This window comes from Myxine glutinosa, chromosome 1, assembly GCF_964187855.1.
Source record: "Myxine glutinosa chromosome 1, kmMyxGlut1.1, whole genome shotgun sequence".
NCBI classification, from domain to species: Eukaryota; Metazoa; Chordata; class Myxini; order Myxiniformes; family Myxinidae; genus Myxine; species Myxine glutinosa.
This window is the reverse complement of record NC_136261.1, coordinates 169,728,547-169,739,533: the sequence shown is the minus strand read 5'-3', so window position 1 is coordinate 169,739,533 and position 10,987 is coordinate 169,728,547. Positions and strand designations below refer to the sequence as shown.

The 10,987-nt window shown below is 47.9% G+C and overlaps 1 protein-coding gene across 4 annotated transcripts in view; it reads right to left on the bottom strand.

Moving 5' to 3' along the window:
• Positions 1 to 674: 674 nt before the first annotated feature.
• The window catches only part of ZNF622 (zinc finger protein 622), a 29,551-nt gene continuing 19,238 nt past the window's right edge, over positions 675 to 10,987 (bottom strand). For all 4 annotated transcript variants that reach the window (XM_068121890.2, XM_078779903.1, XM_068121874.2 and 1 more), the window contains 2 exons: positions 1,271 to 1,414; positions 675 to 1,023 (listed from right to left, as the gene is read on the bottom strand). In XM_068121890.2, the coding sequence (XP_067977991.2) occupies positions 893 to 1,023; positions 1,271 to 1,414 (275 nt within the window). In that variant the 3' untranslated portion in view covers positions 675 to 892. The remainder of the gene's footprint in view (positions 1,024 to 1,270; positions 1,415 to 10,987) is intronic.

Here is a 10,987-nt window from a genome sequence, read left to right as displayed (position 1 = left end):
GCAAGACAGACGCAAAATGTCAGCACACAAATGGTAAACATCTTCACTTACACTAAACGTCTCCAAATTTGGAAAATCATTTGGAAGCCAGGAATGCATTTTAAAATTGTTCGAATTAAATCAGTTTCTCTATGACTTGCAACTGTAAAATCAGCCAAACAAACCAAATGGTTTCACGTCAGTTAAATAATATAATTAAATGAATAGACCATTGCAATTGGACGAGTCTCTGCCTGTACCTCAATTTTCATACTTGCAGCTACAGCCGACTCAGATGTCTTACTTAGAATTAATAAAGTACAACAGCTACAATTTGAGATCAACAACTGCCAGTTTAACTGGGAGTAAAAAGAAGAACCACCTTTAGAGGCCATTTTTCCCCGCAGAGTGGGGGTTGGCCTTTTTCAGGCACCGTGGTCCCCTTTTTTGAAGCAATGTTTTATGGCAGGATGCTCTTCCTGCCGCCAACCCTGTTAGTCACCTCTTCCGACACACAGGGAATTACCAGTGAACTTGTACTCAATTTGCCGACCTCGGAAGAATGACAGGCTGAGTGAACCCCTTTGGCGTTAATTCAGCGATCAACCGGGATTCAAACCAAGGACCCTCAGATCCCAAGCCGGCACCCTAACCGCTAAGCCAACACCAGGCAGTTTCACTGGGAGTAATCAAAATATTTTCTACATGCATTTATTGATCATATCACGGAGGCATTAAACAGCAACAAATATTCATTTCAATGGAAATTTTACTCTCCAAAGTCAAGTCTTTGCAAATATTTGCAATTTAAGTATTGCATATTGTTAACAAAAAAGCCGCTTATTTCATCGACGATGGTGCACGTCCAGTCAAGTGTACAGAAGAGACATTTCAGCTGAAGAATGACCTCGAATCAGAATATAACTTGAGGCCTAAAATGATGCTGCAGAGAGTTTCCAAGTAAGCCCATCTTCAGGGACCACTTGGCCTTCGACCTCTGCAAGCATCGCATATCTCGCCGCCGCTTGAAAGCAGTTTCTCCACCTGGATGTGCCAGAGAACAGATACAATAATGGTATTCAAACCATGCTCTGAGTAGTTCCAAATCCATGTTGCAGTAACCACTTATTTACCTTGCTCACCTGTTATATTAACAACTAAACATCACTCAAATAATCATCTAAAATGCAGAATTTGCAAACAAAACATCAGTGATTGTACCGAAAGCACTAAATTTCCAAAATTAATAAGCCTCTGAAGTTTGAAGACTTTGCTCTTTATTCTTCCTTACCTTCATCTCCACGCCTTCCAAGCACACGGTACTGCTGCATCACCCGTCCCAGAAGGTGCGTGTTCTTACGCACTGCAATAGTTTGTGGCTTTCCAAATCGCTGCTTAAAGTAAATCATGAGTGACCGGTGCCCGATTTTTGCACCTGTGGGAATTGTGAACACAAGCAATAAAAATCTAACATTTAAATGGTCATGAACAGAAAATGCAAGTGTTGAATTTAAAATGTGTGCTTGTGATCACCAACTGTAGAAGTGGAAATTTATGAGCGATTACATTTTTAGGCTGAGCGATGAAAACGCGCGGGGGTTTTTATTTTATTTCGTGAAGCAGGCACAGGACATGACTTTGTCTATGATGAAAAACCAGCAAATGCTTACATAGAGAGTAGATAACTTGCAGTGTAACCAGAACCGAAGTGGGCACAAGATGTGATAATCTCAATGATGTTAACCATGTGAAACAAGAGCGAATGCTTACAGAGAGAGAAGATAAGTTGCAGTGTAATCAGAACCGAAGTGAGCACAAGACGTGATAATCTCAATGATGTTAACCATGTGAAACACGAGCGAATGCTTACATAGAGAGAAGATAACTTGCAGTGTAACCAGAACCGAAGTGGGCACAAGACGTGATAATCTCAATGATGTTAACCATGTGAAACACGAACGAATGCTTACATCGACAGAAGATAACTTGCAGTGTAACCAGAACCGAAGTGAGCACAAGACGTGATAATCTCAATGATGTTAACCATGTGAAACACGAACGAATGCTTACATAGAGAGAAGATAACTTGCAGTGTAACCGGAACCAAAATGGGCACAAGACGTGATAATCTCAATTATGTTAACCATGAAACACGAGCGAATGCTTACAGAGAGAGAAGATAACTTGCAGTGTAATCAGAACCGAAGTGAGCACAAGACGTGATAATCTCAATGATGTTAACCATGTGAAACACGAGCGAATGCTTACATAGAGAGAAGATAACTTGCAGTGTAACCGGAACCAAAGTGGGCACAAGACGTGATAATCTCAATTATGTTAACCGTGAAACACAAGTGAATGCTCACACACAGAGAAGATAACTTACAGTTAACTAACTATCATCCTTACGTGTGTTACAGGTAGCCGTCATCCTTTGAAATAAAGAAGATGAAGGAAGATGTTGATTCTCATTTATGATGGCTACAAGAGTACCTCCAGCCAGCAGTGAGCAGACGATCGAACCCCCCTGCACGTGACAGACCTCCAACATGCCGAGCCTACAGTGCCCCGTGGAGGGATGCGACTGGCAGTCCCAGGACATGGACGCTGCCTTCGCGGCAGCCTTAACCGCAGCAATGCAGATCCATGACAGGACCGTACACGCTGTGCGGCCCCCACCAGCTCCGCCAAAGCTCAAGTTAGACCCCCCAACCATCTCTGCCGGATGTGACCCTGAACATTGGTCCTCATTCACTAGACAGTGGGACATGTACAAGGCCGGTATGGCGATCTCCGGCAACATTGTACCCACGGCCCTATTCTATTGTTGCGACCATGACCTGAGGGCGGACATCATGCGTGATCTTCAGGGTGACGTTGGCAACATGGCGGAAAAGGACCTAATGGCCGCCATCAAAAGACTGGCTGTCAAAGACGAGAGCATCCTCGTCCATCGCATTAACAGCCATTCCATGTCAAATCATCAAAGAATCTGCCGTCATCTCTCAGATTTTTGTAAAACTTTGGGAACCAATTGGGACCCATGAAAAACGGCAAGAACTCAAATATTTTTGCTAACAGCCTCTTAATTAGTGAGATACAGACTAACGAACTTTGGACTAATTAGCGCGACGTCGCGAATTCAAATGGCTATATCTCTAAAAGTATAACACCTAGAGAGCTGGTTTTGGTGTCATTTTAAAGGTATTTTCATGCCCTATGAATTTGTCTGGGCAACATTTTCCTACCTCCAACCACAAAAAAGTTATCACAAAATATAAACTTCAATTGTGAATCCCCAAAAAATGTATCCTTCAAATTTCCTCAGATTCATCCCAGAGGTACCTTATGATGTCAAGAAGCTTCCACATAAATTTTGTGATGGGCACTCCAATAGTTTCTGAGATATGAGCAATAATGTACATGTACGTATGGCATATAGGTTCGAAAATCAGCATTTGTAATGTATTATACAATCAATAAGTGAGTTCAAGTACACAGTGTTCACTAACCTGACTTAGGTTCACTAACCAGTGTCACCGATTTTCTTGGTTTTGGATTTCACATATTTATCTGCAGCAAGTCTCTTTTTTGGAATAGGTGATTCTCCAATCAATCCCAAAGACTCATTCAGTGTATTCAGTTCCATTTCAGGAGAATGAAATTCAAACTCCCCTGAACTGCCTGGTATTGGTGATTCACCTCCACCATCATTGTCCTCACTACTGCTAATAGCGCTGCTGGTCACTGGTAATGGTATTTCACTCTGAGTCTCTACCACACCTGGTTGTCTTTTTGCCAGTTTCTTACGACACTGGGTACAGATTTTCTGTGCACTTTGCAGTTTGAGGCTTGGATGAGCGGCTATGGCTTTTTGGCTAACAGCTCTCAAGCCAGACGACTTTGGTTTTTCATGAGCTCCAAAGGGATTGCAGCAGGATTTCTGCTTCAAGATGAACTTTTCCTTGGCAGTCGTCATTTTTCTGCAGCTCCTTCAGAAGTGAACTGCCAATTTCTGTTGGTGGCAGGCCTAAGCATTACACTAAGCCAACTTGGACTTTCCCTGGGGATCTTAGACTGTGAAAGTTGCATCACCTCGACTTACCCACATGGGAAATCCCAGTTGGAATTCCCCAGATGAGAATTCCCCTCAGGCCCAGTTGAAAATGAAAGTATATGATACTTCAAAGCAATTGATGGTTGTTCCCTGTGTTCCCTGTCATGGCTAGGTTAGAATGATTGTATAATACATTACAAATGCTGATTTTCGAACCTATATGCCATACGTACATGTACATTATTGCTCATATCTCAGAAACTATTGGAGTGCCCATCACAAAACTTATGTGGAAGCTTCTTGACATCATAAGGTACATCTGGGATGAATTTGAGGAAATTTGAAGGATACATTTTTTTTGGATTCACGATTGAAGTTTATATTTTGTGATAACTTTTTTGTGATTGGAGGTAGGAAAATGTTGCCCAGACAAATTTATAGGGCATGAAAATACCTTTAAAATGACACCAAAACCAGCTCTCTAGGTGTTATACTTTTAGAGATATGGCCATTTGAATTCGCGACATCGCGCTAATTAGTCCAAAGTTCGTTAACCTGTATCTCACTAATTAAGAGGCTGTTAGCAAAAATATTTGAGTTCTAGCTGTTTTTCATGGGTCCCAATTGGTTCCCAAAGTTTTACAAAAATCTGAGAGATGACGGCAGATTCTTTGATGATTTGACATGGAATGACCCTTAAAGCTGAGCAAGATGACCCAATCACCTGGAGCAGGCATCAGAACATTTCTGGCCAGCCTCCGAGGCCAGGCTGCCCTCTGCCAGTACACAGCCAAGTGTAAGGTACCAGACTGCACTCACATATTTGACTTCAGCGAGGAAATAATCAAAGATAACTTGGTGAGGGGCATTGCTGACCCCGAGATTATGTCCGACTTGCTAGGTGACACCAAAACAGACAGAACCCTGGAGGAGGCAGTCTCTTTCATTGCCCAGAAGGAGCTGGGCAAGGTGACCAGAGGGGCTGTGGGAGATTCGGCAGGTGCCACGTATAACAACCCCAGACCACCTACAGCCCCAGGACCTAGTAATAATAGTATGGCGAGATGCTGGGCATGTGGCAACCCCACTCATGGGCCCAGGAATGACCGAAGGACCAGATCAAGATACTGTGAGGCCTGGTCATTTACATGTGCCAAATGCGCAGTTAAAGGTCACTATACCAAATCATGCAACAAATGTACCACCTGTGGCACCTGGGGCCATCGCGACAAGTCATCCAGATTTTGCCACCAAGGAGCAGCCCGCAGGTACACGCCTAAGGAACACACCCCACCGGGGGTGAGCAAAGATGCGCCACATGACTCTGCTACTTACATCTATGACCAGTTATGCACCACATCAGGGCACCAGGAGGCCGCAGGCCTTGCTCACCATATGTTTGATGGACAATGGGTGGCCCGCCCCTCTAAACCCCACCCAATGCTGTTGGTTACTATGACCCCACTCCACCTGGAACATTCATCACTAGGACACCCCATACAGGATATCAGTCACCTGACACCGATCAACATGTCAATGGTTGCTGACACCGGGTGCCAAAGTTCTATAATACCCTTAAAGTCTGCCTACAATATGGGTTATAAAGAGCACGACCTCCTTCCCGTTAAACTTGTCATGCGCGGGGCGATTAAAGAAGACCTAGGCGTGATGGGCAGAATTGCGGTTGACATCACCATTAGAGACACCAGCGGTTCTCCCCGGTCAACACGGCTGCTGTGTTATGTGTCCAACGGCATGGAGAAAGCATTCCTGTGTAGAGAGGCACTTGTCGCCTTGGGTACCATCCCCATTAACTTCCCAGCTACCACTCCCACAGAACACCTAGCCTCGACTGCAGCTGCAGAGAATTATGAGGAGCCAACCTGTTCTTGTCCCAAGCGTGACCTTCAACCACCCCCAATACCAACCTCTCTACCCCCGGGATTACAGGCCACTGAAGAGAATGTAGATGCACTGAAGGCATGGCTTCTCGAATATTACGGGCCCACAACATTTCATGTGTGCGAGCACCAACCACTGCCTCTCATGAAATGCGAACCCCTACATCTTCATGTCAACCCCAATGCCACACCGGTGGCTATCCACAAGCCAGCACTGATCCCAATCCATTGGCAGGACAAAGTACATGCTGATCTCCAGAGAGATGTCCATATCGGCGTGCTGGAGCAGGTCAGCACAAACACACCTACAACATGGTGCTCCCGGATGGTTGCGACAGGCAAAACCGATGGCACACCGAGGCGGACTGTAGACCTGCAACCCCTAATCCGTCAGGCCGCACGTCAAACCCACCATGTGCCCAGCCCTTTCCACCTGGCCGACCGCATCCCTCAGGGCACAAAGAAAACGGTGACCGATGCATGGAATGGGTATCACTCGGTGCCCATCCGCGAGGAGGACCAACACTTTACCACATTCATCACACCATGGGGACGCTATAGGTATAAGGTAGCCCCCACAGGGTTTCCTGGCCAGCGGTGATGGTTATAACCAACGCTTTGATGCTATCATCGCTGATTTCCAGAACAAGGTAAAGTGCGTTGATGACACCTGCATGTGGGCGGATTCTGTCGAGGCAGCATTCTTTCAGGCGTGCGCATGGCTTGACGTATGTGCCCGTAATGGTATTACGCTGAATCCAAGGAAATTCCAGTTTGCCCAGGACGCCGTTGACTTTGCTGGTCTCACAATAACTCCGACCAACATACGGCCCAGCGCCAAGTTCCTCGATGCAATTAGGAAGTTCCCCACGCCAACCGACATCACCGGTGCTAGATCTTGGTTCGGGCTGGTCGACCAGGGAGCGTACGCCTTTGCCATGGCACAACAAATGAAGCCATTCCGGGCATTACTCAAGCCTTCCACAAAATTCATCTGGACAGAGGAGTTGGATGAAATATTCCACAGATCGAAGGACATCATCATCCAAGAAATGCAGGAGGGTGTCCGACTGTTTGACCCATCTCGACCAACATGCTTGGCAACAGACTGGTCGGTTGATGGCATCGGATTCCTCATGATGCAGAAGTACTGTCAGTGCGAGGCCAGAACACCTACCTGTTGCCCTGACGGCTGGAAATTGTGCTTAGTGGGCAGCAGGTTCACCCATCCTGCTGAAAGCCGGTATGCTCCCATTGAAGGCGAGGCATTGGCTATCGCCTACGCGCTCCACCAAACTCGTTACTATGTGCTGGGCTGTACAGATCTGATTGTGGCCACCGACCATAAGCCTCTACTCCAGGTCCTGAATGATAGGTCACTCACAGATATTGCCAACAGGAGACTCCTCAACCTCAAAGAGAAGACCCTGCCATACAGGTTCACAATCATACATGTGCCTGGCAGGAAGAATTTGGGCCCTGATGCCGCTTCAAGACACCCTGTTGATCAACCCATTCGCCTCCACTTACCAGGTGAGCCGTCAGAATCTGACCTCGCTAACATGTCAGTACTCCACCACAACCCCACGGCCAGCTCTCCCCTGCACGGAGAGAACACTGATTTAGCCGATGACACTTCTACAGTTGCAGCTGCTTCCGCCGCCCTTAAAACTGTCATCCAAGTCGTCACATGGGACATGGTCCGCGAGGCGACAGCTTCGGACATGACATTTCGAAACCTCATCACTGCACATCGGATTTTTATGTGAAAAAATAAAAAATATTTTTTCACATAAAACGGCTTTTTTGCGCGCAAAAAAATTATTTTGCTATTTTCGGAGAAAAAAAAAATTTCGCCCTTTTTCGGGAAAAATAAAATAAAATGCCCTTTTTGGTCGAAAATGTCTGGCAACGCTAAAAAATAATTAGGGAATTTTTCGAAATTTTTAACTGCGATCAAAATTTTTAACTGCGATCGATCTCAAAAACAAAACGTTGCGTCCACTTGCGTGCGTTGCGTCCCCAGCGTGCACAGCAGTGAGGCGGTGTACTACAGTGAGAGAGTGTACACAAAGTGTGAACAAGTCTCCTATCAAGATGAGTGCTGCTCTTCGTGACAAGTGGCTGAAGGAATTCAATGCTGGTGGCGATGGGGCTACCTTCAAGTACGTGTCGAGTGACACGGCTTTCTGTCGAGCTTGTGAAAAGACTTTCCGGGCGAAGCAGAAGTCTGAGCTGGCCCAACATGTCCGAGGAGACCGCCACAAGAGCAACTTGGCCTTGAAGAAGAAGACGGTCACGCAAGCCACCAAGGAGGACTTTGGTGGCGGAAAAAGGCACAAGTGCGACGTCGTGGCTCAGGAGCTGTGCCAGGCCATGCTGGCCGCTGGCATCCCATGGTCGAAATTGGAAAACCCTGCCCTCCGGTCGTTCCTGGAGAAGCACATCACTCTCCAGATCCCCGATGAAAGCTGGATTCGAAAGCACTACCTCGACAAGTGCTACGACGAGGCCTTGGCGGGGATCCGTGCCGACCTCGGACAGCAGCCCATCTAGCTGTCCGTCGACGAGACGACCGATTCGGCAGGTCGATATGTGGCCAACATCATCGCGGGACGCTTGTCCAAGGAGAGGTACTTCCGTCCCCACCTCGTCCAGTGCATGTTTCTGGAGAAGACCAACTCCGGGGAGATCGTGCGCGCAGTCAGACACGCTGCGCTATCTTTGGCTTGATTTCAAGCCGGAGTGCCTCAAGGTCCTCGTCAGCGACGCCGCGGCCTATATGATCAAGTCCGGCCATGCCCTGAAGGAACTCTTCCCGGACTTGCTGCATGTGACTTGCGTTGCCCATGCGCTCCACCGTGTCTGCGAGACAGTCCGAGAAATGTTCAAGGACGTCAACGACCTGATTGCCACGACGAAGAAGGTGTTCGTCAAAGCCCCGTCACGTGTTGTCCTTTGGAAGGAGCAGCAGCCCAATCTTTCTCTCCCCCCGGAGCCCATTCTGACTCGGTGGGGGACGTGGATCGACGCCGCGGTGTTTTGCGCCGAGCACTTCGAGGCCGTCAAGGACATTGTGGACCAGCTGAACGATGACGACGCGATGGCAATCCGGAGTGCCAAGGACCTGTTCGGAAAGGCGGACATCAAGCTCAGTTTGGTCTTCTTAAATGCCCACGTGTCGTTCATCCCGAAGATCCTTAAGCAGCTGGAGGAGGCCGGCATGAAGCTGGCCAAGGCCTTCCAGCTCCTTGATCAGGCCAAGGAGGAGCTCGAAAAGATCCGAGGCTGCCGTAAGGAGATCCTGCTCACCAAGTTCAAGGCGGTGCTGCAGCGCAATCCCGACATTGGTGTGCTGAGGACAGTGGCTTTGATCCTGGATGGAGATCAGCACGGATCTGAGGTTGGTGTGCCGGCTGGAGTCAAGCTTGCCGACATCCCCCTCTTGAGGTACTGCCCCATCGTCAGCGTCGACGTGGAAAGGTCCTTCTCCGTCTACAGAAACATCCTCACCGACCGCCGACACCGCCTCACCAAGGAGAACATTACCAAGATCATGATTTCAAACACCTCCTTTAACCGTTCCTAAAAGGGTCTTGTCAATTTCTTCTAGTCCTCTACTTATCAAACAATGCGGTTGCAATAAAGGTACCTGAACGTCATTTTTTACCTGTTTACTAGCCCAGAGTGCTTAATGTTGTGCAGGAAAAAGCTTACCATTTTTTGTTCTTTTTTTGACTGATTTCTGAAAAACTTGGTAATAATAAAAAACGAATAAAACGGGGGAAAAAAATATTTCGGGATTTTTTCACATAAAAAAAATACATTTCCGCTTTTCAAAACATAAAAGGCCTATTTTCTTAACATAAAAATCCGTAGTCTACTCATCACGCACCTGGAGAATGGGTTCCCAGCTGACTGCAGAGAGCTCCCCGCTGACCTGCGCCCCTTTCACCGCTACTCTGCCAGTCTGTGTGTAGTGGATGGCGTGGTACTGATGGGCCGGAGGATTGTTATACCACCCACGCTCCGCACACCCATTCTCCACGCACTTCATGCCGCCCACCAGGGTGTTTGTGCGATGCGTGCACGAGCCATGGATTCGGTATACTGGCCTGATATTTCCATCGACATTGCCCGAGTGAGAGACCAATGTGCACACTGCCACCAGATAGCCAAGAGCAACCCTATGCAACCCCCCTCTGTGTCGACACCCCCAGCCTACCCATTCCAAATGATATGCAGTGACTACTTCACCCACAATGGCAAGGACTACGTGGTGATTGTGGACAGATACTCGCATTGGCCCATGGTCTTCAGGTCAGAATCAGGTGCAGAGGGCCTCATCAAACGGTTGCGTGAGACATTCGTTACATTCGGTATCCCGGAAGAATTGACCTCTGACGGGGGTCCCCAATTCAAATCAGGCCAAACACAGGAATTCCTGACGGCCTGGGGTGTCCGACACAGGATCTCCTCTGTGGCAAACCCACACGCAAATTGCAGGGCCGAGTTGGCTGTGAAGACGGCCAAGCGCATGCTGATGGACAATGTCACTGCTTCAGGGTCTCTTGATGTTGACAAGTTCCAGCAGGCTCTGCTGATGTACAGGAACTCCATTGACCCTGAAACAAAAGCCTCACCAGCACTTATATTGTTTGGAAGACCCATACGTGATGCCATCCCTATTCCCATGGGCCGATACTCCCCACACGAAACATGGACGGAGCTGATGTCACAACGGGAAATGGCTCTTGCTAGACGCCACTCTAGGGAGCGTGAACGCTGGAGTGAGCACACCCATCTCTTACCCCCACTGCAGGTGGGCGATCATGTCTACCTGCAGAACCTGGTCGGCAACCACCCTGGGAGATGGGAACGCACTGGGACAGTGGTTGAAGTGCGGCAGTACCACCAGTATGTCATTCGTGTTGACGGATCGGGCAGAGTCACCATCCGGAACCGACAACACCTTCGAAAGTTCACTCCCTTCCACAACACTCCCACGTGTGGCACAGGGACAGAATCTGGCCTGGTGGTGGGACTGCCC